The sequence below is a fragment of the Gekko japonicus genome, unplaced genomic scaffold (assembly GCF_001447785.1).
Source record: "Gekko japonicus isolate JY-2015 unplaced genomic scaffold, Gekko_japonicus_V1.1 scaffold404, whole genome shotgun sequence".
Taxonomy (NCBI): domain Eukaryota; kingdom Metazoa; phylum Chordata; class Lepidosauria; order Squamata; family Gekkonidae; genus Gekko; species Gekko japonicus.
The window spans coordinates 655,965-683,478 of NW_015174854.1; the positions used below are offsets into that span (position 1 = coordinate 655,965).

The 27,514-nt window shown below is 42.8% G+C and overlaps 1 protein-coding gene across 1 annotated transcript in view; it reads left to right on the forward strand.

Annotated features, from left to right (window-relative positions):
- The first annotated feature begins 7,850 nt into the window (after window positions 1-7,850).
- The window catches only part of SUSD4 (sushi domain containing 4), a 138,189-nt gene continuing 118,525 nt past the window's right edge, over window positions 7,851-27,514 (forward strand). The window contains exon 1 of the mRNA XM_015424591.1: window positions 7,851-8,044. Within this exon, the coding sequence (XP_015280077.1) occupies window positions 7,882-8,044 (163 nt within the window). The 5' untranslated portion in view covers window positions 7,851-7,881. The remainder of the gene's footprint in view (window positions 8,045-27,514) is intronic.

Here is a 27,514-nt window from a genome sequence, read left to right on the forward strand (position 1 = left end):
AGGTTAAGTTGACTTCTGAGTTCTGACCACAACAGAGGTGAGATTTTGAATAGTTTCCTCAGTGCAGAAGAATGTCATTTGGCTTTGCTAATTCCAAATGTTTCTAATAGAAACACAAAAAATTATTACATTTTGAAACTGGGCTCATTTGGAGCTTCTTTACATTTTTGTGAGACTTCTGGCTTCAACAATCAAGGCACTGAGTCTGTGTTACTTAAGGGTAGTCTCACAGAATAATTTCTGAGGGCAAGAAAACAATTTCAGGGTTTTTTTTCAACCACACAATGTTTACTGACTGTAGTACCTTTCAGACAGCACTGTGGATTCATTCTTCAGCTCTGCTGTAGCATTTTAATAGCCTCTATCACATGACGAGGTGTAATAACCGGGTTTTTTTATTTTTTAGTTGTTTACTGTCTGTAGTTCCTTGCAGAAGCCAGTGCTTAGCTTACATTCTTGAGCTGGAGCAGTGCTAATTAGGCCACTTGTAGACCATTAGCTTGTGGTTGTCTAGCACTGACTCTGTGAAGACTTGTTGGTTTAGGAATAACCTTGGACAGCTGAGGCTGGTTGGGCTCCCCATGCAACGGCCAGGCATGTGGATCTCAATCAGCTCTACCTTCAATTACCTCTGCCCAATATTTGTTTACATGTCAGATTCCCTGACCAGGATCGGGCTCAGGTGAATTTGGTTGCAAGGTCCAATTAGTGCCTGTGACCAGATCTTCAGAGAGGAGGTTACAAATGAAGGCTTTTCTTACCTTTGTTGTCAAATGTTAGACTTGGAGCTGGGTATGCTCCCGGGTGCTAATGGGTTTCCATTGGGGTGAAACCCTGAACCTCTGCTAGAGGGATTGAGATTTGTGATCTGCTTTGCTGATTCTGAAAGCAGATTGTTTCTTTATGCTGCAAGAAATGCTGTGGACACTGGTGCGATAATATCCAAGGTAACTAGCTAGAGATATAAAAAAATCTTTTTTGTTTTATGTACAGTGTGTAGGTATTGCCTTGCACCTCAAAAATAAAATGTTTAGTTACATACCCGTGTGGTGTGGTTCAGTCTTAGGCTTGCCAAGTCCCCCCGGGGGGCGGGGAAACTCCCGCCCCAGAGGCCCGTTCCCCGCCGGTGGCTGTCACTTTTGGGTGACATGCAGCGCGCGCTTCATGCACGCGTGCGCACTCCAGCCACCAGCTGCGAGTCGCCCTCTGCGGCTAAAAAAGCACTTGGCAACCCTATTCAGTCAGGGGGTTTGCAGAAGGCTTTTTCTAGTTGCTTTTGTGGCCCTACCAATAGTAATTGTGTGGAACCCCTGACTCTGGAGTGAGTTTGGGTTTCTGCTCAGGCCCGTAGCTACCGTGGGGCCTGTGGGGCCTGTCCCCTAATCGTTTTTACAGGGCCCCCTCCCCAAGCAGTTTCCAAACTTTAGACATGTCACCAACTTTCTCAGTTCCTTTTTGGGTCTTGCTTTTGGTGCCTAATGCTGAATGATGACCTTGAAGCCAGCATGTTTTAACATACTTTGCTGGATCACAAACTGTTAAAGGAGGTCCAACAATTTTTATAAATAATAAAATGTTATGGTTTTGACTGACAAGGAGGACCTTTCTGGAGTGACAATCAGGTTCCTGGGAAAATCCCACTGGAGGAAATAACTATTGTATGAAGAGTGCACTGAATCCAAGACAGTTCCTTGGGCATTTCTTCTCTGAATGTTAGATGTTCTCTGAAGACTTGAATGTCATCAAACTTTTGTATATTCCATTTGCTGTTACCTGTTCCAGTTCTAACAAACCAATGAAGAGATTTACAAGTTCTTGCATGTCTATTTCCTCAATGTAGGTGTGAATATACACTATCAGTACAGATTTATGACTCACAGCAGTGGATTCATTGAATATCAGTGAGTTTTTACTCTTTGAATCAATCTTTCTGATTAATGCAGTTCTTATTTCACTGCCAATGTGATTTATAATATTTATACAGGCAGTAGTTGAGTGCAAAATTCTCCCCATATCAATACCATTTGATTCTTGTAAATCAGCTTCAGCTTCAAAATTATTAAAAGTCTGATTCTTTTTAGCCACTTTATATGCTGTATATAATATTTTATTGGTAATTTACTTCTCTCTTTCAAATAACTACAGACATTATGTTTTTAGTATTTTCTTTTTTCCCTTCTTTAATTATTTTAACTGCAGTGTTATGACCTGTACTTTCTCTATGGTCAACAGTCTTTTCCCTTAGTGATGTTAGTTACTGTATCCTATTTTCACTGTAAGATGTTATCTTACAATTTATCCATTCTTTAGAAAGCCGCATACCCACATTCTTCTCTGTGCCTAAGCATCCAACATTTTTGCACACTGAGCAACCTAACTTGCCACCATGAAAAAATAACTAATCATTTTCCCCTCATAAATTCATCCTTCTGCTCTACAGTCCAACAACTGGGCCAGAAGCTTTCATTATCTTCAGAGACCAAAGTGGAACTCCCTATCACTTGTTGCATTTTGAGGTTCCAAGCCTAAATTATTGGGAGATGACATTCCAGCTGGATTGATTGATGAATCCCTTGATGTTGATGAACAATCTTCAATTGCTTTACATTTCATTGTAGCCTCAGTAAAATAGCCCAAAATCCTTTTCATGGTTCTGTTGTCACGTGGTTGACACCCACACACACAGCTTCCCCCCACCCGAATTTGCAGTGCTCCCTCATTTGAAGAAGCCTGCTGCCAGCAGCTCTTACTTCTTATCATTGCAGAGTGGCTGTGTGATGGAATTAAAGGATAGTGGACAGCAGCAGGTAAATAAAGATGCTGCTGAGTCACATGACTGAGAAGGGAGGGGGCCTTTTGGCTCGGAATTCTCTGACAGTGACAGATAACTGTGGACAACTGACAGTTGGGAGCTGACAGTTGGGAGAGGGAGTTGGAAGAGAAGTTAGCAGAGAGCAGTCAACTAACTGGAACAAAAACCTCTGTAGCTCTGTGGAAACATCCTGATATCAGTTTGAGTAGAAAACTGTGGCTGAATAAAACTCTGCACTGGTACCCTCTAAAGGAAAGAGGAGAGTGAACAGAGAGTGAACAGTATAAGTCCTCAGTGGTCACAAACACCAGATACGTTGCTCCAAAGGAACTTGTAGAGGTGGCTAAAGAAAGGGCAAAGGGTCTGGAGGAGTCTGGAAAGCTAGAAAGGTGCCCAGTTAGACTCAGGGGGTCCAGACAAATAAAGTCCAAAGGGCAGCCACAAAGCAGTTACTAGAGAGTGGGATCATAAGTGTGTTTAGTGAACTGAAGAACATCTGTGTAAAACTGAGAGTGATAAACCTACAGTCTATGTGAAGGAAAGTAAAAAATTATATTCTACAAGGAAACAAAATATCCTAGGTAAATATATCCCATCCTCCTGTTGGGCTTTCTGAGAAATAAAGAAGCTTACTGTTTGACTTTTACAAATATTGGTGCCTGACGTACTGGTGAAAGAATTATACTGGGCAGTTGTCCTCCATACATCCATAAGTTATATACCAAAACCCTTGAAGAAATTAACGTTTATAGTGACCTGGTCAGATACAGTATAGTGAGGACTGATCCGTCACATCATAAGTAAAAATACTTTAAATCCAGTACAACTATAAGCCTATACAGGCAGTGACACCATAGCTCGGTCACCCCGATGACCGGGGAGAGGTTATGGGGTGTTATAGGTTGTTACTAAGAGGGAGTTAAGCCAGAAGTTAAAAACAGCAGTGGCGGCCTGGTTGGCTGCCCTGATGGAGCTGCTATGCCAGGCAGAGTTGGTAAATGGTGACCCAGGCTCCACCCCCACCACGCTGGGCATAGTTGGGGAAGCCAGCTAAGGAGCATGCAAGGTGCACCCTGCCAAGGCCACGTGGGCCTCAGCACAGGAAAGGAGCCTGCTGGGAGGTGCAGCCAAGTAGCTTCGGCTTGGGTGCTCTGGGGCTGCGATCCAAGCTGTGCTCACCTGGGAGTCAGCACGTGGAGTGGTAGCTGGAGTGCACTGCTGCCGGGGAGAAAAGCCTCCATTGGGTAGGCCGCGGTTGATTTTCTCTCTCACCTGAACCCACCCCAGATTGTCCCCAAGCTTGCAGTCCACACCTCACCTTTGGTGAGAGAAACAAGTCCCCTGCACTGTCTGGCTGCTTCCCCACTCGCCTAAAGCCGCCACTGGGCATCGCTTGTTTAAATCTTATTTTTTAAATTTTTGTTTTAATATTTTTGTGATGTCACAAGTGACGTTAAGGTTCCTCGATGCCCCTCATAAACTTTTAAATATTTCTTGAGAATTTTGTTTCCACAAAGAGGTTCCAGAACTCCGTTCCAGCGCATTCCATCAGGAAAAAAAGCCCTGATTTTAGGAACTGTTCACACCTTGGAGATGAGAGTTGCAACTGGTAATCGCATATGCTTTCTGTCACTTGAGCCTTCCTGCAGCTTGGCAAGATCAATCCATTGCTCTGAGTTGGACCATGCTACTAAGTGAAATGCCTGTTCTATGTAATGAGTCTTCAGTATCTGTGGTCAATATTTTGTCTGCACTTTTGAACCACATAGAATAAACTGAGCCTCCTCAAAAATGTATCCAACAAACCACACTTTGTTGGTGATAATGCTCACAAACGCATTAGTGGGATCTATCAATACTGTGAACAAACTGGCACACAAAAGCCCAAGGTGATATATTGCATCGGTTGGTTCACAATTTCAACTTTCAGCATGGGAAGGGACAGATTGCCACTGATGTTTCTCAAGTTATGCTGTAATGAATGCTGTGTCAATGTGCTTTCTCTTTCTCATGTAGCTGAAATGGCAAGTGCTGACTGGCAAGTGACATCTTGTTCTGTGACACTTGTGCCTTTCAAAATCATATTTACTGGGGATGACAGACAATGTTCCCTCTAAGCTGTGGGGTCTTGTGAGCAAAAATTCTACTTTGTGAGCTACTGGCATTAAAGTTCTGAGTGAGCAATTTGGCTGCTGCATCAATTAGTTTGCTCTGGAGCCATCCTTCCTGAGCGAAGACAAAATGTGTGAGCCAGAGGCTAAAAAACTGTGAGCTAGCTCACACGAACTCAGCTTAGAGGGAACACTGAAGATAATTTGGTGTGGAAATTTGTTAATGATTTGGTAAAAATGACCTACTTAAAAAAACTCAATAAGCTGCAGTGTTCTAGCAGTCACTGTAAGAAAGCAATCCTGAGGAAACGTTCCTGGGAGTAACACCCACTGAATAACACAGGATTTACTTCTGTGTAATCCTGTTTATGATTGCTTCAAACATCTTGTGCACACATTTTCCTGAAGGGGTCCCCTCAGTAATTTTTAAACATCAGGAAGAGATACTATTCAAGATCATAGCAAGTTGATGTTTGAGATGCGATGTTCAATTTACTCATATTGTCTCCCAGTTATTGGAGATGAGGTACATTCAGGAAAACAAGGTACATTGTCTGAATTTTCCCCCTATATATATTGTTAGCAATTCCACACAATGTGCCACCAGTCTTGTTTTTCTGAAAGGTTAGCCACAGGGCTTGAATGTCTATAAAATTTTGTAGGGCATTTGAAATACTCAACTGCATATCTGGTCCTATGTCAATATGTTATCAATGGAAACACTATATTGGTGCCAAATTCCTGTGCTTCTTTTTTTGCCATCAAGTCACAGCTGACTAATGGTGATCCTGGAAAGCTTTTCAAGGCAAGAGATGCTCAGAGGTGGTTTGCCACTGCCTGACTCTGTATAGCACCCCTGGACTTCCTTGGCGGTCTCCCAGCCAAATACTAATCAGAGCTCCCTGACCCTGTATAGCTTCTGAGATCTGATGAGATCAGGCTAGCCCGGCCATCCATATACAGAAAATCTCTTAGAATACTGTGCTTCCAATATGTTTGTGCACAACATGCTAGAAATGAATTGATAAGTGGTAGAGTTGCCAACAGCCTGGAGAAAATGTTCTGTCCCTTCAACAGAGGCTTAGTGGAATGTTATTTAGCAGGTGGTGTTACTTTCTTTCATGCCCTGGAAAGATTCACCTGCCCCTTTGCACACATTAAGCCTCTATTAAAAGGACAGGGCATATCTCCCCCCCCCCCCCCCCGCACTAGCTAATAAGTGGCCTTCTTGCATATATAAACTAGAGAGATTAAAAGACCAATATCCATTTAAAAAAATCTAACCTTCCTCTCAGGGTGTCATATAAAATTCTGTCCTCCTGGTTTATCTTCAAAACACCTTTGTGAGGTAGGTTAAGTTGACAGAGAGGTCCATGGTCATCCAGGCAGTTTTATGGCAGTGTGGTGAGAGTGTGATGTAGTGGTTAGTGCATCCAACTAAAATATAGGAGACCCAGGTTCAAATCCCTTCTCTACCACAGGAGCTTGGTGGATGACCTTGGATATTCTTAGTCTGACCTACCTCCCAGGGTTGTAGAGAGGATAAAAGGGAGGCTAGGAGAACAATGTAAGCATCTTTAGTCCACTCAGGGAGAAAAGTGGGGCATAAAGGAAATAAATACAGTAGGGATCCACCCCTCACTGAGCGCAATTATTGGAAAATGGCTGCCAGAGGTTCGGCCTGATTTGGATCTGCAACGTTGACCCCAACCGATACTCTTTTCCTCCAAACGAAGCCCTTCCTCACTTTCAGCTCAAGGGGAGTAAGGGGGTGGGTGGGAGTTGCAAGGCGTCGCCGTCGCCGGCGCCGCCTCATTCCAGCCTGCCGCTCTTGCGGCACTCACCGGGGGATATGTGACAACCCACGGAAGTGATCACGCTCTAGGCCCAGTATGGTTTTCACTACCCCGGCTGCCACTCCGTGCCTCCCTCCCCAAGACACGCAGGGAAGCTGCTCTGTTTGCAAGGCGGCGGCGGCGGCGGCGGCGGCGGGAGGGTGTCCCTCCACACTCCTCCTCCCGGGAGCAAGCTGGAAGACGGCTCGTGCACCAAGCAGGTGCACGCTCAGCCTTCTCATTGGCAGCAGCTGCGGCAGCCGGGGCCTTTGGGGGTGGCGGCGGCTGCTCTCCCCCCACCCCGCCCCGGCAGGTAGGATGAGCGCGCGCCGCGCCGCGCGCCGCGGGTGTCTCTCAGTCGTTCTGTAGCCGGCGAGGGGAGCGCGGCGGAGGCGGCAGCGAGGCCCGTCTGCCTAGCGTGGCCGGGGTAAAGGCAAGCAGGCGGCTCCATGCAGGCGGGCAACCTTCAGGTAAGGGCGCACTGCGCAGCTGGCTCCGGGGTGGGCGAGGGAAGGCTGAGGCGACGGGAACCTTTGCTACGGAGGAAGGTGTGGGTGGGAGGGGAAAGAACTTCATTTCCCACCCCTACCCCCCGTCCTTGCAAGCAAAGGCAAATCCCAGCTCAAACGAGCGTTGCCTCCTCCCCTTTCCGTCAACCGCCCGCGAGTGACCAAGAGCTTCTGGGGCGCCTAATAATTTAAAGGGCTGGCGGGGAGGCGCATGAGGGGTAAAGTCCGACTTTACTGTGAAGAGAGAATTGACGCCAAAGGCGCTGCTGGCATGTTGTCAAATGGGAGCGAGACGCGGACGCTGCAGTGGGAGGACAGAGTTCACCTTTTACGTGGCGGGAGAGGAGGGCGGTTGGAGACCCGATGAATTCACGGGAGGGATGGAGCAGTGATTAGGAAGCGGGATTTTCAGCCTGCCGCTAGAGGGCACCCAAGCGAGGGTGGGGCAACCGCGCTGGTTAAAGCCCATTTGCTTGCAAGTGCCTTGAAAGCTCTGCTGTGGATCTGTGCTCTCCTCTAAAGGGGGGTGGGGGGAGAGCTGTCCCTGTGCTTAAACGGGTTTGGCTGTTTCCATTGCAGAACATTGCAATCTGGATGCCCTTTGCGGATAAAAGATGTATCATGGAATGAACCTGAACAGCAGGGATCCATTCCTAGAGAAGCAGCGACATCAGCAGCCTCCACCACAGCATCAACAGTGTTCCCAGTCCAGGCTCTCCCTGGTGGTCTTATGGTTCCAGCTGGCTCTGTGCTTTGGCCCTGCACAGATCACAGGCGGTAAGTGAGTGACAAACTCGTATGACAGGTGGTGGCAGAGCGCTCTATTGGCGAAAGGGAAGGGGGAGGGAGACTGGTGGTAGGCTGCTGATAGGAAGGTCCCCCTTCACAGGAAGAGATACCATGACAGCTTTTGGGTATTGATCTTTGTATATGAAATGCTAAAGGGGGGGGGGGAGTCTTTCCACTATCTTGTCTGACTCAAATTTATAGATGCAAAAAGAAAAACCCAGTCATCCCTCTACAAAGGCTGAAGGCAAACAGGCTTTGCCTCTCATTCCAGATGTGAATGACCTCTTGAATGCCTACCTCCTGCCCAATTTCATGTACTGAGGATTCTTCCTAAATATGCTTAAATATTCATTTTCTCTGCCCTAGATCTGGTGCTTCATATAGATAGATGTAGGATCTTTTTGCTCCCCACGCAGATAAAATCCTGCCAGGAAAGCACAGTCATTTCCTCCACCCCTGCTTCATGCTCCATTGCATATTAACAGAAGAATCACCCTGTTCCTTCTCTGCCAAAAAAAGGCCTACATATGCATATTAATTGGAGAAACTCCCACTACCTTTGGTGTCCCAAAATGTGCATGTTAGAAAAGCTGCAGGTAGATGCTGACCAGGGAAAAGACCTTCTCTTTCTGTTTTCACCCCATATTTTATATGCAGATTATAACAATACTTTTCCTTATTGCATTGAGCCCAGAAATGTTAGGATAACATGCTTCACCTCCAAAGGAACTGGCTGATACAGAGATGTCTAGTTGTAGTGGATGTAGAACACTAGCTAAGGGAGTAGTAGCTAGAATCCCAAGTCTGGCCTTCTGAGCAACACCAGCCTTGTTGTCCTCCCAGATGCCAGCAGCCAGGCATGAGATGGTTTGAGAGGCGGGAGATAATGGTGCTTGTAGCAACTGGGCTTACTTGCAAGTACACATTGTGATGTGGCATTCCTTCCATCCTCTCATCAGAATGACCTTATGAATCCTAGCCCAAAGAATGAATAAAAAGTACCTTACTAAACCAGTATAAGGGTTGAATCAAGAGGATGTAATAAAAACAAAACATTGGATGGAGTGGGTTGAGGAAGACATGGACTATGAAGCTGTAGAATATGGAAAACAAAGTTTTTATCAGTTTGTTCCCATTCTCCAGACTAGTTTGATTCCACTGACCAGTGGTTGCTGACCAGCGCGTTAATTAATCTAAACTGTATCTTGAGAAAGCTCAAGATGAAAACTGTAAATTTTCATTTGGCAAATACCTTAAAATGCTCTAAAGAGAGAAAGCATCTTCTAAGAGATGGGTTTCAGTTCTTAGATCCAGTATTAGAAGAAATCCCGTGCTGTGACTTTTTTTTTTTTTGGAAGGACAGCTTTCCTCTTTGGGGAAGATAAAGGGAACTTTCAAAACAAGTTTTATTCCATCTATGGTGAAAGCTTTTTGTATTCTATGTTTAGGCTTCATTTATTACATATATGCGGTGGCTCAAGTGGTTAAGACGCTGAACTGCAGGCTGTGGAAGGTCGGTAGTTCAGCAGTTCGAGACCCGAGTGTGCCGCATGACGGAGTGAGCTCCCGTCTCTAGTTCCAGCTCCTGCCAACCTAGCAGTTCAAAAGCAAGAAATTGCAAGTAGATAAATAGGTACCACTTCGGTGGGAAGGTAACAGCGTTCCGTGCGCCTTGGTGTTTAGTCATGCCGGCCACATGACCACGGAAATGTCTTCGGACAGTGCTGGCTCTTCGGCTTTGAAACGGAGATGAGCACCGCAACCCTAGAGTCGGATTCGACTGGCTTTTGAGCAAGGGAACCTTTACCTTTACCTTATTACATGTAAACTGAAGGTTTCAAGATATTTTAAAATAAAGAAAATGAAAGAGACTAGAATAAGAATGTGTTTGTGTGTGTGGGGGGGTCTTCAAGGATATTATTTTTGCTACAAAAAGGTACTTGGGGAAACAATGGCGTATCTCTCCACATTTCCTCAATGACGCTCACTGTTTTTGTGGGGAGGATGTGCCAGTGAAGGAATTGCTTGGGTTTCTCATGTTGTTGATTTTTGTAAAGCTATTGCATTGGGAATCAAGTGGTCTCTTATTTTATTGCAGCCTGAAAGTTTTCAGTGGTAATGAAGACTAGTCATCTCTTGATTTTGAGACTATTGAAAAGCACTCTACTTAATAACTTTTTATTGTCAGCCAGACATTTTGTACTTTCATAAATTTAACAACACAGAAATTGCTTACTGCTTGGAGAAGAGATCCAAGGACATTGTCAGATCCCAATCCAACATGGTTACATGTCCTTGAGTCTTTTGAATTCAGTAAACTTAAGCGCATTGAATTCTGAGTTGGTTTGTATCCAAGACCTGTTCAGGAAGTTGAATAAGTATCTCAATAGAGGATCATATGGATATGACCAAGCTTGTCAGGTCCTACAGTGCCAAGACCACCATACAACCTGGAAAATCTACAAAAGCTAACAAGCTTGTATTGTATGACTGCTTCATATTGATACCAGAGTCTCATATTAAGGGGATTTCAGCTAATCACCAATTCAACTTGGCCACACTGGGCCAACAAATGACTGTGAAGTGAGATAGATCATGACAGAAATGCAGTGGCAGGCTATGAGTGTTGAAGTGAACTGCAGTACGTATCTGTTAGATTTGACAAATCAGACCGTCTTAAACTCTTTAGTGTCCACAGGAAGGTTTATGCAGACCCATTGTTAAATAGTAATCATAACATGAGGGCCTAGTCTTCCCCCACCATAATTTCCATTTGTTAAAGGATAGAAATTCAATCATAAATTGTACCTTCTGATCTGCCTCCAGTGTGTATTCTGTACACTTTTCATACAGAGAACCAACATCCCCATGAAACTTTGTTAAAGCTCATACTGAAGAGAGAATGTTTTTAATTTTGCAGAGCCCCCATATGTTTAGAATGCTATGCAAATAGTAGTGCTGGTAAATGGTCCAAACATAGTTAGTTTGAATTAAGATGAACAAATGAGATTCTATTTTTTCCATCCTCCAAATATATAGATTCTGACAAGTGATCTTCCCTTTGTAAAAGAAGTTTCTGTAAATCCCTTGACAGTATTACCCATTGCACTGTGAAGTCCACTATTTTGTTGTCCTGGCTGTTGAAGTTAGTTTTTTATTTTGTAATTGCATTCTGCTCTAAAATTGTATACAGGTCATACTTTAGAATATGTTTTAAAGCCAATAGAGTATTTCGTATAAACAGATTTTATTGTACTGTACTGAGCTGTGACATTGTAACACCAAGTTATTTTATGTTGAAAAGTTCCACTTGTCAAGAGTTCATAGCAACTGGTTCACATTGCAATAAACTAACCATTAAAACTGGGGGGAAAAGTTAGCTATGTTGGATACGCTTCTCCTGTGTTGTGCTCCTGCCTGATTTTTGGCTTTAATATTTGTGGTTTCAATAGACAGCACTATTCTTTGACTCGAGCAGTGTGACAGATAGTCAGTACTTCAAACAACTTTGTAGTCATAGTTGTCTTCAGCTGTGGGCATTAATAATTTCAGTTAAAATACTGTTGATGGTACCAGGTTGCACTGGTTCTTTGGTTTTGTTGAGGCTGCCATGTCTTGGAAGTGAGTTCTGATGAAATAAGTGGAACAAATTCAAAAAACAAGTCCTGGATTAAAACACAGTATGTTTACACAGAGTATAAACATAGTAAACTTGGTTAATGTTTACTTTGAGATATAACACCTTACTCTGTCTCCTGTACTAATTGTACTGGGTTGGATGTTAGAAATGACTGTTAATTTCTTTTTTGTAGAACACTTTCATCATTCAGAGAGAATTGAAAGATACTGTGTGTGTGTAAAGTGCTGTAAAGTCATAGCTGACATGGCAAACCCAGCAGGAGGCTTTCAAGGCAAGTGATAAGCAGAGTTGGTTTCTCATTGCTTTCCTCTGCAGAGTCCTTCTTGGTGTTTTTCCTTCCAAGCACTGCTTAGCTTCTGAGATCTGACATGATTGGGCTATGCTGTGCTGCCTTCCCTCCCTGAAATGCATTTATAATGTCATAAATTATTGCTGTGACAGAGTTTCAAAGATGAAAGAAAGGTTTGCTCTGTTAAATAATAACTTTTGATTAAAAGGAACCTGTGGTGAATATTGCTTTAGTGTAGCAATCAACATTCTTAGTGGACTTTTCTCTGTAGTTGTATATGCCAGTTACAAAAATAATAAATTTGTCATAGAACGTATGTATTACCTTTTACCAATACTCTTTAGTGGAAATCCAAAGTTAGAGCCAGGAACTGACCTGTGGAACTCATGAACTTACGTTTAACCAACACTACAGAGGTCACTGTGTGAAAAAGGTGTAACTTCTGTCACTTGTGAAAGAATAAAGTAATATTGGTCTTCATTCCAGAGCAGCTGCTATGCATTTATATCCAGATGCCTCGTTAGTACTAAACAGAGGATGCTGGACCTGATAGTGCGAATCGGCTGACACCCAGTTTTCTCCTAGTTTGTTTTTTCTGTAGGGCCATTAACCTGTCTACTTCAGATGTGTACATTAATTGATTTAACTTGACATCAGTATCCCTATGCCTGAAATTTTTATCATGGCTGCAGTTATCCAGCAGTGGATGGTTAGTTCTTTGTAGTACATATCTCAGTTAAGAAATGTCTCCCCTGAATGGGGTTAAGGATGCTAGAGAAATCTGCCTCATGTATAGAATCCATAGATTTTAATTAAGGTATAAGTGCATTGGGGTATGCAGTGGTGTAGTTGGCCTATGTGCCGACCAATTCAGGTCAAGGCTCCTCTATATGACAAAATTATTTTCAGTAATAATCATGAAATAAAACAAATAATAATGGCCAGGGGTTTTTTTGTAGAAAAAGCCCGGCAGGAACTCATTAGCATAATAGGCCACACCAACAGGAGAAACGTATTAGCATATTAGGCCACACCCATGACAGTACAGCTCATTAGCATATTAGGCCACACCCCATGCCTTCCCTTGGCTTGCCTGGGCACCCCATGGCTGCGGAGAGTCCGGGCAAGCTGGCCCTTGGACATGCCGGGGAAGGCACGGGGAGGCATTTAAATCCCCTCCCCGATCCTTCCATGGCCCCCCCTGGCCCGCCCGCCTTGAAGTTGCTGGGGTGTGTGTGTCGCTTTCCAGGCCTTCCCTCTATAGCCACACACACAGAGGTTTTGGCTGTAGTGGGCGTGGCCAACTCTGAAGCCAGCCGGAACTCCGTTCCTGTGCATTCCTGCCCAAAAATAGCCCTGATAATGGCCAGAAAATGGTTTCAGGTGGGTAACCATGTTGGTCTGAGGCAGGAGAACAGAGTTTGGTCTTAAAGATGCCACTGGACCCAAACTTTGTTTCAGTGGCCAGAAAAGAAATGCAGATAGTGAAAAATTTCTTTTATTTAACTTTGTGGATATAATCCAGTAAATTTTTTCATAAAATTCCAATATGCTATTCCATTATGAAATCCAGCATGGTGTAGTGGTTAAAGTGTCTGGGATCTGGGAAATCCAGGTTCGAATCCCCACTCATGCCATGGAAGTTTGCTGGGTGACCTCGGGCCAGTCACATTACTCTCAGCATAGTCCTGACCTGAATAGCTCCAGGATAGCCTGATCTCTTGAGATCTCAGAAGCTAAGCAGGGCTGTTTGTTAAATTTTTTGGCAGTTGTTTGACAGCATGACACATCTATAAAACTGTTCCTCTTTCAGAGAACAGGAACAAAATTTTAAAAGCAAAATTATCTCTGCAAGATATTTTAGAAAAGATAAAAACAACTTTATCTTCTAAATGATCATAGTATTGCATTGAAAGAACTTTGGATGCTGAAAAGAGAGCTAAGCAAGCTAGTTTTCCATTTAGTAATAAAGCACCTTGTGTTTTTAACTCATTGCTTCTGCAATGGATCTGTGCATGCTTGTCTCTGTAGAATTTAGCCTAAGTAATGCTCTTGAAATTACTTGTATTACTACTTTTATGTCGTATCGGACTGTTCTGTAACCTCAGTGCATATTAATATGGGTAATATAATTTTTCTTTAGTTTTTTTGTCACTATGTATACAAGGTCTAAAATTCCCTGGCCTGGGTATCCCAGGCTAGCCCAATCTTGTCAGATCTCAGAAGCTAAGGATGTATTTGGATGGGAGACCACCAAAGAAGTCCAGGGTTGCTACAAAAAGGCAGGCCATGGCAAAAACCACCTCTCAATGTCTCTTGCCTTGAAAAAACTACAAGGTTGCCATAAGTGGACTGCAACCTGACAGCCCTTTACACGCGCGCAAGATTAAAATATCCTTGATCTGTATTTTATCTCTTAGCGCTTGTCTAATATGTATCATAGCCTCCAATTTTTACATTTATTGTAATTCCCAACTGATTTTTTTTAAAATCCACAAGTCCAGTATTAGGGCGGCAATCATATCTGTATACTTTTAGTGACATATGGTTCCCATCTGTGGATATCTAGCAACTGTCTCCTTGGCCTTCCATGGCTCAGATGGGAAAATATGAGATGGAAGAAGAAGCTGCTTGTTCTTCGTACTGCCATGGGTTAGTAGTATTATAGGTACTGATCATCAATAAGAACCCAGGACACTTGCCCAACAGCAGTCCATATAAAGCTCACAGGACTCCACCCCCCCCCCCCCCCCCAAGGAGCCGTCACTCTTGAATGTTGGTAGCTTGCAGTTTCATTGCCACAAGGTTGCTAACTTCAGAAAAGATAGCTGCATCTCTGGGGGAAAGTACACTGTCTTTGGAAGGCATTTAAGGTATTATAAAGCAATTTACCTATGACTGCTCATTTCCAAAAGTGTTGAAATATAGGGTTAGACAGAAGAATAAATCACCTTTTCATAGGATCATAGAATGTTAGAGTTCGTAGAGTTCGAAGGGACCTTGCAGGTCATCTAGTCCAACCCCCTGCACCCTGCAGGAGTATACTGAAAGATAGCCCTACATACCTACAACATACCCGAAAGATGGTCGTCCAGCCTCTGCTTGAAAACATCCAGTGAAGGAGCATCCACCACCTCCCGAGGCAGACTGTTCCACTGCTCAACCACTCTTACAGTTATTTATTTATTTATTTATTTAAACATTCAATTTATTTACCGCTCTGACCCCAAAGGGTCTCTGAGCGGTTTACAGGTAGTTTCAAATACATTTTTCCCCTAACTAAGGCCACATAGTATACAGGGGTGGGGCTGCCTACCGGCACCCAGGTGGCAGGGCTGTTGTTCTCCGGCTCCGGCATTCTTCCTTCAGGCAGTCTTCGGGGTCGGCGTCCCGTCTCCGGTGTCCAGGGGCAGGGGCAGGTCCTCCAGCTTTGGCAGTCTTTTCGGCGCGCGGCCCGTGTCAACCACAGCCCAGCCATCGGGCATTTCCGGCTCCGCCATGCCTGCGCCTCCACGTCACCGCGTTCCTCTGTGCCTCCGCCTCCGTTGTTGTTGGATCTCGCCACTCGATGTTCTGCTCACTGGCCACCAGGGATCGCCTTGCCAACCTCGCCGCCGCTCCGTCGCTTTCGCTGTTCCAATCACTCCGCTGTCGCCGCCGATTGCTCCTGCCACACACCTCACACGGAGGAGGGTGCCCCCTGCCACCTAAGGGCAGGTACCCATTTATCTACTTGCTATATTTTTACTGAAGTTAGGAAGTTTCGCCTGATATTTAGCCAGTAACGACTCCCTTGTAATTTCCACCCATTAGATCTAGTCTTGCAATCTGGAGCTAGATTGAATAGATCAACTCCATCTTCTACATAACAGCCCTTTAAATATTTGTAGACTGCAATCATGTCCCGTCTAAGCCTTCTCTTTTCCAGGCTAAACATACCCAATTCTTTCAGCCTTTCCTCATAAGACTTGGATTCCAACCCTCTCACTATCCTGGTTGCCCTCTTCTGGACATGCTCGAGCTTGTCAACATCCTTCCTAAAATGCGATGCCCAAAACTGGACACAGTACTCCACGTGGGGCCTGACCATAGCAGAGTACAGCGGAACTACCACCTCCCTTGATCTGGACACAATGCTTCTGTTAATGCATCTTAAGATTGCATTAGCTTTCTTCACAGCCACATCACACTGCAGCCTCATGTTTAGCTTGTGATCTACCAGAACACCTAGATCCCTTTCACTTGTGCTGCTGTCAAGCCAAGTCCCTCCCATTCTATATCTATGCCTTTGATTTTTTGTACCTAAGTGTAGGACTTTGCACTTATCTCTATTGGAATTCATTTTATTTGTCTCAGCCCACTGTTCCAGCCTATCTAGATCATTTTGAATCCTGACTCTGTCTTCTTCAGAATTAGCAATCCCACCTAACTTCATGTCATCTGCAAATTTGATAAGCATCCCCTCTATGTCTTCCTCCAGGCCATTTATAAAAACATTGAACAACACCGGGCCTGGGACCGAGCCCTGTGGCACTCCACTCGAGACTTCCCTCCACGTAGATGCAGAGCCATTTACGAGCACTCGTTGGGTACGATTTTTCAACCAACCATGAATCCATCCAACAGTTGCACCATCCAGCCCACACTTTGGCCCCTACAAATGCTGCCCCAGAGTTGCATGATCCCCAGGAACAGCGCAGAGTGTGATGTGAGGGCTTGCAATCAGAGGGAGGAATTGGTGAGAATCACCCCTCTCCCTTAGCAGAAAACAAGATAAGGATTAAAACCCCCCACTAATGAGCCCATAATCATCATTGATATTTTTATTGTACATAAATTAAGGTGGGTGATGACATGCTTGCGTGCATGGCTGCCCTGCAGAAAACTATTGTTTTGTATGCCCTTGTAACCCCACGTTTTGGGGCTATGCCTCCTGTCTAACTCTCTTCATGATGGCTGCTGTGCATTAAACCAGTTGCAAATAACTGCTATGCAACATAATTGGAGGAGGGTAGCATGTATTGGAGGAGGGTAGCTGTCTGTAATCAGCCCAGTGATGCTGAAGAGTGTTGTTAACAATGTGAGGATTGGGCTGCAGTACAGCTAAAACCACAATAATTGCTTACTTGTGGAGTTAACTTAAAATAAAGAATGCAAAATTATTTTGCCCACTCTTATTGGCATGCAGTGTGTATAGCAATGTTGTAAATGCCAGTTCAAAATATTCTTGAAACAGTAATAATTAGTATTCAAGCAGCATAAGTACTTATGAGAGAGACAGACATTTTTCTCTGCATCACATCACACAAACAATACTGCAATATTTTATGACATTGTATGTACAATGTACAGCTGAATACAATCAACCCACTCCAAAAGAAAAATAAATACTGAAGCAATTAGTTTTTGTTAACATAACTTGAAATTGTAAGTGCCCTTTGCAAACAGTGTAATTGGGACTAATTGCTTTATTAACCTCAGCTACAACAACCTGGGGACATAAGAACAAGTGAGGTAAAATAATGGCTATCATTAGAAAGGAAGTGCAACTGTGGGTATACATGAACTAAAGAAAGGTTGTATGAAAGAAGTACACCACTTCTCCCATTTGTATTAACAATATACTGCTTTGTCCTAAGATGTTAAGTAGAAGAAACATTTACCCAAACAAAAGTGTCAGAATGGAGAGGGAACGGAAAATACTAGTTTGTGGTGTCATTTACTTGTAAGACTAGATTTCTCTGAAGGGTAGTAGTTTGGCCAGGTGTAGAGCTTCATAGAAATTCACTCTAGAGCATTTGGATCTAAAGTCCATGCCAATGTTGCAGTCAGGAATGGCACAGTGGGGTGAGTACTACGTACTGGTAGTACAAAAAGGTCGGTCCATGTAGCTCTGAAACTGGAAGCATGGTGGGAAATGGGGAACTGATAGCACAGGAAGGCAGGTGAGCTAAGCAGCCAAGTGTGGAAAGGACCTCTATCACCCTTGCAAATAAAGACTGAGGCAGAGGTTGTCCTTCTTGTTCTGTTTGCCTTGCCTTGTTTTACTGCATAAGATTTTTCTGCCTTATTTTTTCTCTGGTAGAAAAGAGAAAAACAGAGTATGCAAGCAGCCGCCACAATGCCCTACTGTTTCCTGTTTGTGGGTAGAATAAGGCACGTGCCCAAGGAGCAGCTGCTATGCTGTGGAGAGGGACTGTGGCTCAGTGATAGAACATCTGCTTGGCATGCAGAAAGTCTCACGTTCTGTCCTCGGCATCTCCAATTAAAAGGACCAGGTAGTAAATGATGTGAAAGACCTCTGCCTGAGCCCCTGGAGAGCCACTGCCAGTCTGAGTATACAGTACTGACCTCGATGGATCAATGACCTGATTCAGTCAAGGGCAGCTTCATTTGTTCATGTCTGCCTAGTGAGCAGTTGATTGATAGTTGCATGGCTGGCTTAATGGGCCTAACAGTGCAAAATTTGCAAGAGCTCCGGCAAGTCTCAGTTGCAGTAGTTTAGCAGTATCTGTTTCATGTTTCAGGGTAATCTAGGGACTTATATTTGAGATAGTTCTGTTTCAAATGGATGTGCCAGGGTGAATCTTGTATTTGGGCTTGTTGCATTTGGGATACCCTATGTGGTTGCTTAGGAGACAGGATCATTTCTTTCTCACTTACCTGTAGCCCCTTGAATCTGTGAACAAGTTGAAAATGTTATGATTGAGCACTTGGTTGACCAGGTTAAATTAGTGTTTTCTCTCATGTTTAAATGGTTTTGGAGGGTAAAACTTCACTGTCTTTTCCCTAGCAAGTTTAACTTTGCTGAAATCCTGGAATATGTTTGTGATTGCTATGTGGTTTCACCTGTTAATAGCTGAACCTTTATGGAAAAGGAGGGGGGGAATGGATTGAGCGGACAGTGATGTTTTTCTTTGACGTATTTGAAACAAAGCGAGAAAAAGTTTTGTCTCTCTGGAGCACATTTTAAGAACTTTCTAAAAGTAAACAAAAAAGAAAAGATGTCGGAGCTGGGCAAAAGCGAGCGGAGAAGAAGGGAGGGACTTCCGTCTGGGCGTTTACTTGTGTGTGAGAGCCGGCTGTTTAATGTTTGGACTGTTATGGCTGTGAATCCGACGGGAGTTTTGTAAAATGGAGAAGTTTGAACTGTGACAGTGAGGAGTGCCTGGCAAGCGCTTATATGAGTCAACAGTTGCGAGGAGGACCCAGTAGAGAGTTTTGGGAGCGGATATAAAAGCGAAGAAATTAATACCATTCTCAAAGCTGGGGACCTCCAGTAATGGCAAGCAAGAAAGAGGATTTATAGTGCATGAACTGAGATTGTTAACAGCAACCCGAAGGAGGATCAAACAAGCCGGAAGGAGAAGACAACAGAGGAAGCTCCTCCATGTCAGCGACACTAAAAGTACCCAGCACGCAAAGAAGCGGTTCTGAATGTGCCCAGAAGAGGCTTTTTTATTAACAGAAACTCAAAGGAACATTACTAACAGAGAACTTCATGTGACCGGATTAAAAAAAAGAAGAAGTTTGACAACACACAGAAGAAGCCCAAGAAGATTAATTGGACATTATTAACAGTTTAATTTACCAGTTTATATATCACTCAGCTTTCTCTTTCTCCCACTGTCTACCCTTCCCATTTCTTCTTTTAAGCGAAATACCTCCCCTTTTTAGGGGAGTCAATAAAACCTTTATTAAAAAAAAAATAGCTGAACCTTTATGGTTGCTGTGCTGCCTGCAGAGTTGTCATTCTGGCACTTCCAAGTATGTACAAGCTAGAGATAATCAGATGTTTATTGGCAGCCTGATTTTTTTTTGGGGGGGGGAGGATAGGAGGCTGCATGGATCACATTGTGTTATTAACCTTTTCTTATCAAATTGTAAGGGATAATTTTAAATTAATCCCTTGATAATTCATGTTGCAGGACTGGGGATAGGAATTCCTAAGGGATAAGACTGTGGGAATTTTTTTTTTTTGGGGGGGCTTCTGGTTCAGGAAGTGAGCCCCTTCAATGACAATAGGCTTGGCTCATATACTCACTCCCACAAAACAGCTCATGTGGAAGTGCTCATAGCCTTTAATTAGAAGAATACGCAAGGAACAATCTGTCTACAAATCTGTCATACTCTGTGTGGGATCCTGTAGTGAAGGATATTCTGTCATAGTAGCTGTATTTTTGGAAGACATCATTTTTTCTTTTTGAGAGTTCCCTTCTGTAACTCTGAATTAATCCCATACTTGGATTTGCTGCTGCAAACTCAACATCTAGGACTTGGTCCTTTGTGCATGTGGATCATCAGGGCAGCAGAACTCATTTGTTGCAGCAAAGCATAATTGAAGGAGATGGTAGATGGATTTGGAAGTAGGGCAGGTGAGTATAACATGGATGGGTGAAGCAGGGGGTGGTGCTTTCAGAACCAATACTTTGGGAGGACAGTAAGCGGTAATAGGTGACACTTCTAGGACATGAGAGTGAAGCACAGATTATGAGGATGAAAAAGTCACAAAATGTGTGGTTTTTTTAGTAGTCAGTTCAAGGCTTTCCCCACAGTGGGGATGTGTTGTGTGTGTTCATATGGTCCTCCTGCACTGTCAGTAATGGTGAGTCCTTGATACTTGGAAACTGCCATCAGATTCTAAAGGTGGAATTTAGGTCAGAGAAACTCTTCCCATAACCTGCAGACTGCCAGTCTTGTAGTGACTGTTTCACATACGATAAAATGGTTCATGCAAAATTTCAGCTGTGATTTGCAAACAAAACTCACACCCTACTTGTTAACATGGTTTGGAAAGCAAGAACAAATAACAGTTTGCTAGTTCAAATGTAATAGAGAAACACAGTTTGCCAAACTGGAAGCAACTAATGGAGCTGGAGCACATTATTTTAGTGAAACTTTACATATGAAATGGTCCTAAGGTAGGTCTCAGAAGGTCTGGCAATTTTATTTTTTTAAATTTGGAGGAATACCTCTCCCTATCCGTTATCATGCCCCCAAGCCACTGAACAGTCAAGCAGATGGTCAGTCTGAACATGTTACAGAAAAGGTGGGGAAGTGAAGTGAGCTATACACATAAATACAGGAATTTGAGTTTCAGAGAGCTCCAGGCATTCCTACCAAATGCTGAATTCAATAATAGCATCATATCTGTTAAATGCTACATATTTCTTGACTGCCAGATAAGCACATTAATAAACTTTGGCATTAAGCATTTGTGTATTTCTGCCTAAACATATTCCAATTGATGTTCATTTCTACATTGCCCATGAAAGGGAAAGAATAGACACTGTTGTTACCTCTGGCTTTTCAAGCTTTAAAACGGCAATGCTAAGATCAACAGGACTGCCTTTTGAATATGGATTTCAAGTAATATGCTGAGACAGATAAGGGATAGGAAGGCTGTTTAAAGCTCTCTGCTTAGAAGTCTTGAAACGTTTCTTTGCTTTTGAAAGCAAGAAAGATTTTTTTTCAGTGAGCTATGTCTCAAGAGTGGAACTATAATAGTAATGTAGGTAAACCATCAAGGATTTATGTTTTACTGCAATTTAGTGTATTATTCTTAAAACTAGGACAGATTAAAAGGAAAAGTCCCGTCACCTCCTGTCCTGGTGTTATACTCTTCTTTGAGCAGTGCTTTGCCTTCGATCAACATCTATATACCATTAGTGATGAGTGGTCCCCATTCGTGGATACCTACATTGGTGGCTCAGGGCCCCATGGATGTTAAACAGATTTTTCAGTAAATTTGGGGGACTCCCCAGATTTGCAGAAAAATCTGAAATGTTCAAAAAATACATGGGGGGTTGTTAAATCCCCCCAAAGTAAAGTAGCATTCTCTGTGCAAGTAGAGAATGCACTTACCTCCAGAGGTCATCGTCATAGCCCGGGAGCCACAGTGGGCCCAGTGGTGGTACTGGCAGTGCTGGGGAGTTGCACTGAGCCTGGTGGCGACTGCCTCACAGCCTGGAAGCTGCATAGGACATACCACTGGCAGCAGCACAACCCAGGAGTCATGCTGGATCCATCACATAAGGGGGGGATTCTGCCCCCACGAGTATCGTGGGTCCACACTTGTTATTATATAATTTTGAGCATGGAATTTGGAATTTTTATGCTGGGCTTGAAGTTCTCTTGATAATTTCATGAGCTTTGTTTTTTATATGCTTTATGATAAATCTGTGACAGAATGATAATAAAAGTAAAACTTATTTTGTGTGTGAAGCACTGTGCTCACTTCAGAAAAATTGTTTAATGTTTTCCTATGTAGCAAAAACAAAAGGGTCTCATGACTCTTTAAGGATCAAAAATTTATCATACCATAAACCCTTGTACTGTAGAGCTTACTAACCAGGTGTATGAAACAGTAATCTAATAGAAACCCTGATTATCAGTGAGAAGAGTATCAGGCAAAGCAATGCAACAGGGTTGGTGTTACAGCATCATGAAAAACACAAGTAAACATTGAAAGTTTTTAATATAGTTCTGTCATTGTTGGTGTTGATCATTCATAACTAGCAACTACTTGTGAATAATAGGATCAGTTAGATAAGTAGTATAAATAAATAACTTGGACTTTTTTGTCAGCAAGGTAACAGTCCCCTGAACCCGTTGAGACAAAATTCAACAATGTCAAATATGTTAATGAATTCCAATTCTGCAACTTAATGTTAGGTCATGTTTGAAACAATTTATTTTTTTATAAAGATCTTGCTTCAGAAGACTCTATGTGACTGAATACTTTTCCACTGTATTACCAGTTTAATGTCTGATTTATGTCCATTTTATCCTCTTGAGCCTATGTAAATGACAAACAGGCATTGCTGGCAGACCTCTTAGCCATTGTCCCATCTATAATTACTGGGTAATTGGCCCGTTTTACAGGATCTTCATAAAAATTACTGACATAAAACAAAACATCCCCAGGAACAAACAACTCTGCCCTCACATCTACAGATGGAGATCAAGGCTAAGAGGTGTCAAGAGTTCTGGCTCACACCAGACGCTGTCCTCTCTATAGCTAGTGCCTCCACTTATCCAGCAACCAGAGGGTTGCAGGAATTGACAGGAGAGACCAGCAAAGCTCCCAGAGTTAGCCAAGAGTGATCCCAAGCAGGTAAATGCCCACCACCCCAACACTGTTTTCAAGGCAGCCAGGAAGATGCTGGGGGGGGGGGGGGGTTAAGGCATGGATGTTTTGTCAGAAGCTGATAGGGGCTTGCTGTATGTACATATATTGCACATTTATAGTAGGGTGTGAGGAAGCTAAGGAATATTGACTTGGGAGCTCTTAAGGAAAGAGACTGAGAGAAAAATGAATGTTACTTTGCATCAGATTGAGAAGGAAGAAGGTTAAACTAAGTGAAGTAGAACCAGGACAAGCAAACCGATGGGCTATCCTAAGTGGGCTATGTTGGCAGTCATGGTCCCTTTTTAAGGTTATACATGGATGAATTCAGAGATGGATCTGGAGGCTCTAGTTTAACAGTTTGATCTTAATTGTACCAGCCGTACACAGACTGTTTATTGACTTTAATATACAGTTTGGCACCGTTCAGTTATTCTGTAACTGTGGCTGCATTGTCTATTTGGTATACTGATCTGATTTCCTAGTAAGGGAATAAAGAGACTTTTGCATAATGGCTAATGTAACAGTATTTCGTGTAGGTGTGTAAGATTCCAGAGTGCACTTATTTAAATGAAACTGATTCTGCCATAGATTGCAGTTTTTTACATTATGTGAAGAAGCCAAGTGTGCACATTGAAAGCTTTACTCCTGTCTAATTTAATTTGACTCATCCATAAAATGGTGAATTCAAATCAACGATGACCGTGGCATTGAAGAACAGTTCTTGAACAGTTTCTTCTTTGGTAAAATTAATGTTGTTCAGCATTCCTCCTAGATCGATGGTAGCAACCTGTTTTATTTCCAGGCAAACACAATGGATATGTAATTTAACTCTTGTGTTTGAACTTCACTGCTTATAACCCTGGGGCAGGTTTATAGCAGGACCTCTCATCATTCATATTCCCTACCATTCAGTGACAGAGTTAATGGTACAATATTTTGGTTCATGTACACATGATATGTTATCATTTTGGACAGTATGTATAATTGCTTCTTGTCCTGAAAGGTGAATATCTGTGGATCCACATCTGCTTGAAGTATTTTAAATTTGTGTACATGAGAGTTCAGTTACTGTGTATGCACATCTTTTATTTGAGCAGTTTTCAAGAATTAGAAGTGGCAGCTGCTTGCACATCAGTGCTAAGAGGTAATGCTGAAGCCATTCAGCCACAACTGGGCTATTTTTAAGCCTTCATTGCACTGAAGAAGGCAGCATGCCTGTTAGTGAAAGGTACAGTGAATCAGCAGCTAAATAGGCCAGGGTCTGTAGGTGTTCTTGCTGCCTCAATGTGGATCTTTATTGTTGTTTTTAGATAACCCTGAAGAAAAAGCAAAATTGTGGGTGTAGAGTCAGCATGATATCTTTGCACAAAGGTAATGGCTTCTCATTACTCAAGGTCTAAGATGTGATGCCAAGTCCTGTTACAATGACTACACCATATGGTGATTGCAATTTTGGATTATTTACTGGTTGTGTTTTAACTAGGTCTACTGTCAGTCCTTTTGGGAGCGATAGCACTATCACAATATATGTCCTTTTTTTGTTTTGGTTTTGCACCTAGTTGTGCACACTGCTGGGTTATGCATAGTTGTAGTATGGATGTGCGCTAAGCTGTCCAGCACAAAACCAGCCTGGCATTTGTTCTTCCATCTCTTCAGTTTTAAAACCATGCTTGTGTGTTGAACTATTGAGAAGCACTGACACTACAACTATGTGGGCACCTGCTGCATCCAGGGATAGGGTTGGGGCACAGTTCCCAACTTGCAGCTGTATTGAGTCCAGTCTAAGCTGTAATTTTATCGTTCTGGAGTGGTTGCCTTGCATGGGGGGAGACATCTAAATATAAATCTCAGTGTTGGCAGGGAAAGGTGCAGTATGCTGTCTGCCTTGAGTCTCTTTTTAAAGAAGATTACTCAAGTTTTGGAATCCTTCATTTTGCTGAAAAGCTTGGTTTTTAAAAATCTTTTCAAACCAGAGGAGTTGATCTTGCCTTGACTTTTAATAACTTACAAGCCATAACTTAATTCCATAAATGACAAGTGCCTACATGCCTTCTGCTTATGAATGCAGTTAAGATGTTTGTATAGTTGTATATTTGTGTGACAGTATAATAGACCTCTAAATAGTAGCTGTATTTCAGAATCTATAAAATATAAATTGATTGCAGTTAGTATGTCTACAAGAGGTTAGTGGCATTTAAATATCTCACATTGAAGCTAAATAGGATTAAGGTATGTCATGAAACATGGCACTTCCTTTCTCTGTCATTGTCCATCTGCTGTAGACCAAAGCAGAGAAGGGTCTTCAATTTGGGTCTTCAACATGCTGCTTATTTTGCTGTAGATAGATTTCTGGAGAGTTATGTGTGCTCACAAGAGAAATGATTTTATTGGGCAAGCTTATATATTGACTGAGCATAGGCAATATGCTAGGGGTAGGGAACCACCAGTGCTCATGCTGAACATGGCAGACAATTTTGCTCAGTTCAAGGAACCAGTTCTCCACTCAGGGGACTAAAGAAAGCCAGCCCTTGTGGCACACATACTGAATCAGACCACTGATCCATCAAGGTCATTATTGTCTATTCAGGTAGGCAGTGACTCTCTAGAGTCTCAGATAGAGGTCTGTCATATCACCTACTGCCTGTTCTTTTTTAAACTGGAGATACATGTGCTATGGTAAGAAAAAAGTAGTTTAGCTTTGATAGGAAAGTAAATATTGCATATTTTTCCATTTCCCCTCAAGTTTCAGGTTTTTTTCTGAAACCAAAAAAACTCCCAAAACCTTATCATGACTCCACCCCAGGCTTCAAAATTTCTGGAAATTCTGCATCTCTAGTAAATAATAGGTATATTGCAGAAACTACCTGCAGAGGATATAGCTTAATCCAGATATGAACATGTGTTTTACAAGATGGTGAAGGCACAGTAGTTAAAACTGTTTGGTGAATTTTCCACATAGGTTCTATGATGTTTACCAGTTTCGGGTGGAGAAGGAGCACACACACATATAACTGTAATTGTTGGCCTTTCTGCAACAATGTTACCTCAAATGCTATGTGTTGCCCAAAAAGTGGGCTTGTCTCCTATTTGACTTGGGGGAATTCACAAAAGAGACAAAGGCTTGAGAAAGGGGAGTAATGAGCGAGGTGAGCTACTAGTGTTTATGGGGATCTTTCCCTTAGAGAAATCCAAGGTAAAAATAGACATGGATTTTATTTGATAGAAAATAAGAATATGAACATACAAAAAGCACACAAGACACTACACATGGGCAAGACCACTTGAGAAATAATGGGAGTAGAGGGAAATATAGGCGGGGATGGGGTGATACCTACTTGTCCTAAAGACCATGGGTCCGTGGAGCAGAGGTTGTGAAAGATGGAAGGAACCCAGATGTATCTGGGGGTGTGATGCAGAGTGGGTGCCCAAGACACGCACAAACACAGCAGTGGTGCTGAGGCTGTCTAATTATAACAAAAAGGGGACCTGAGAGCATGCTGATGTGACTGCCCCTTGGAACAAAGCGTTGATGAATTTAAAAGTAAAGCGATGTGTTGGGGAAATTATGAATGGGGTTCCCAGGGATTGATGAAGGGAACAGAAGATGTGTTGGGAGAAGTTCTTGATGCAAAACAAAGTTTGAGTTGAAACTCTGATTGCTTCCTCCAGTGTTTCACAAGTGTTAATGGTTATCTAATTAAACTAATTGAAAAGTAGAATTGTATAACCCCTATAATACTTACTCAACAGTTGAATAACAGTTGATAGAGTATTGACGAAATTTAAAGTTTTAGTAATTTTGTAATTAACATACACAGATTAAACACAGTTTTATATTTAAATATTTTATATATATTATTGTCTTTTTGTATTGTCTGTAATTGGGCTGGTGATATACCGAATAAACTGAACTACTACCACTGTTTAACAACCCTCCTTTTGTGTTAGGAGGGAAAGCAGTAGGTGTGAGGGGGGTAGCTTTTGTGAAGTAAATGTGGGAATGGGGAATGTGAGGCAGGGTTGATAGGATTAATTATCCAGGCAAAGAGCAAATTTAGAGTCCAGTGGCATCTTTAATACCAACAAAGGTTTATTCAAGGCATGAGCTTTCGTGTGCATGTACACTTTTTCAAATACATTGGAATGGAAGATAAAATTCAAACTTAGACGGAGGTCTGCGGCTCGGCGATGGCGGTCGCTCTCCTCTACCTCTGGGGAGGTGACCTGCGCACCAGTGGTCCGGAGGGGTGCCACCTCAAGTGACACCCCCAGGAGAGCCTTAGTAAAAGGCTCCAGGCCGGGGGCGCTGGGGGAGTTACCTCTTCGACGGCGTAAAGACGGATAATTGAGGCGCTCTCTTGCCCCAAAGGGTCCGTCCACTGCGTGGCTCAATTTTAC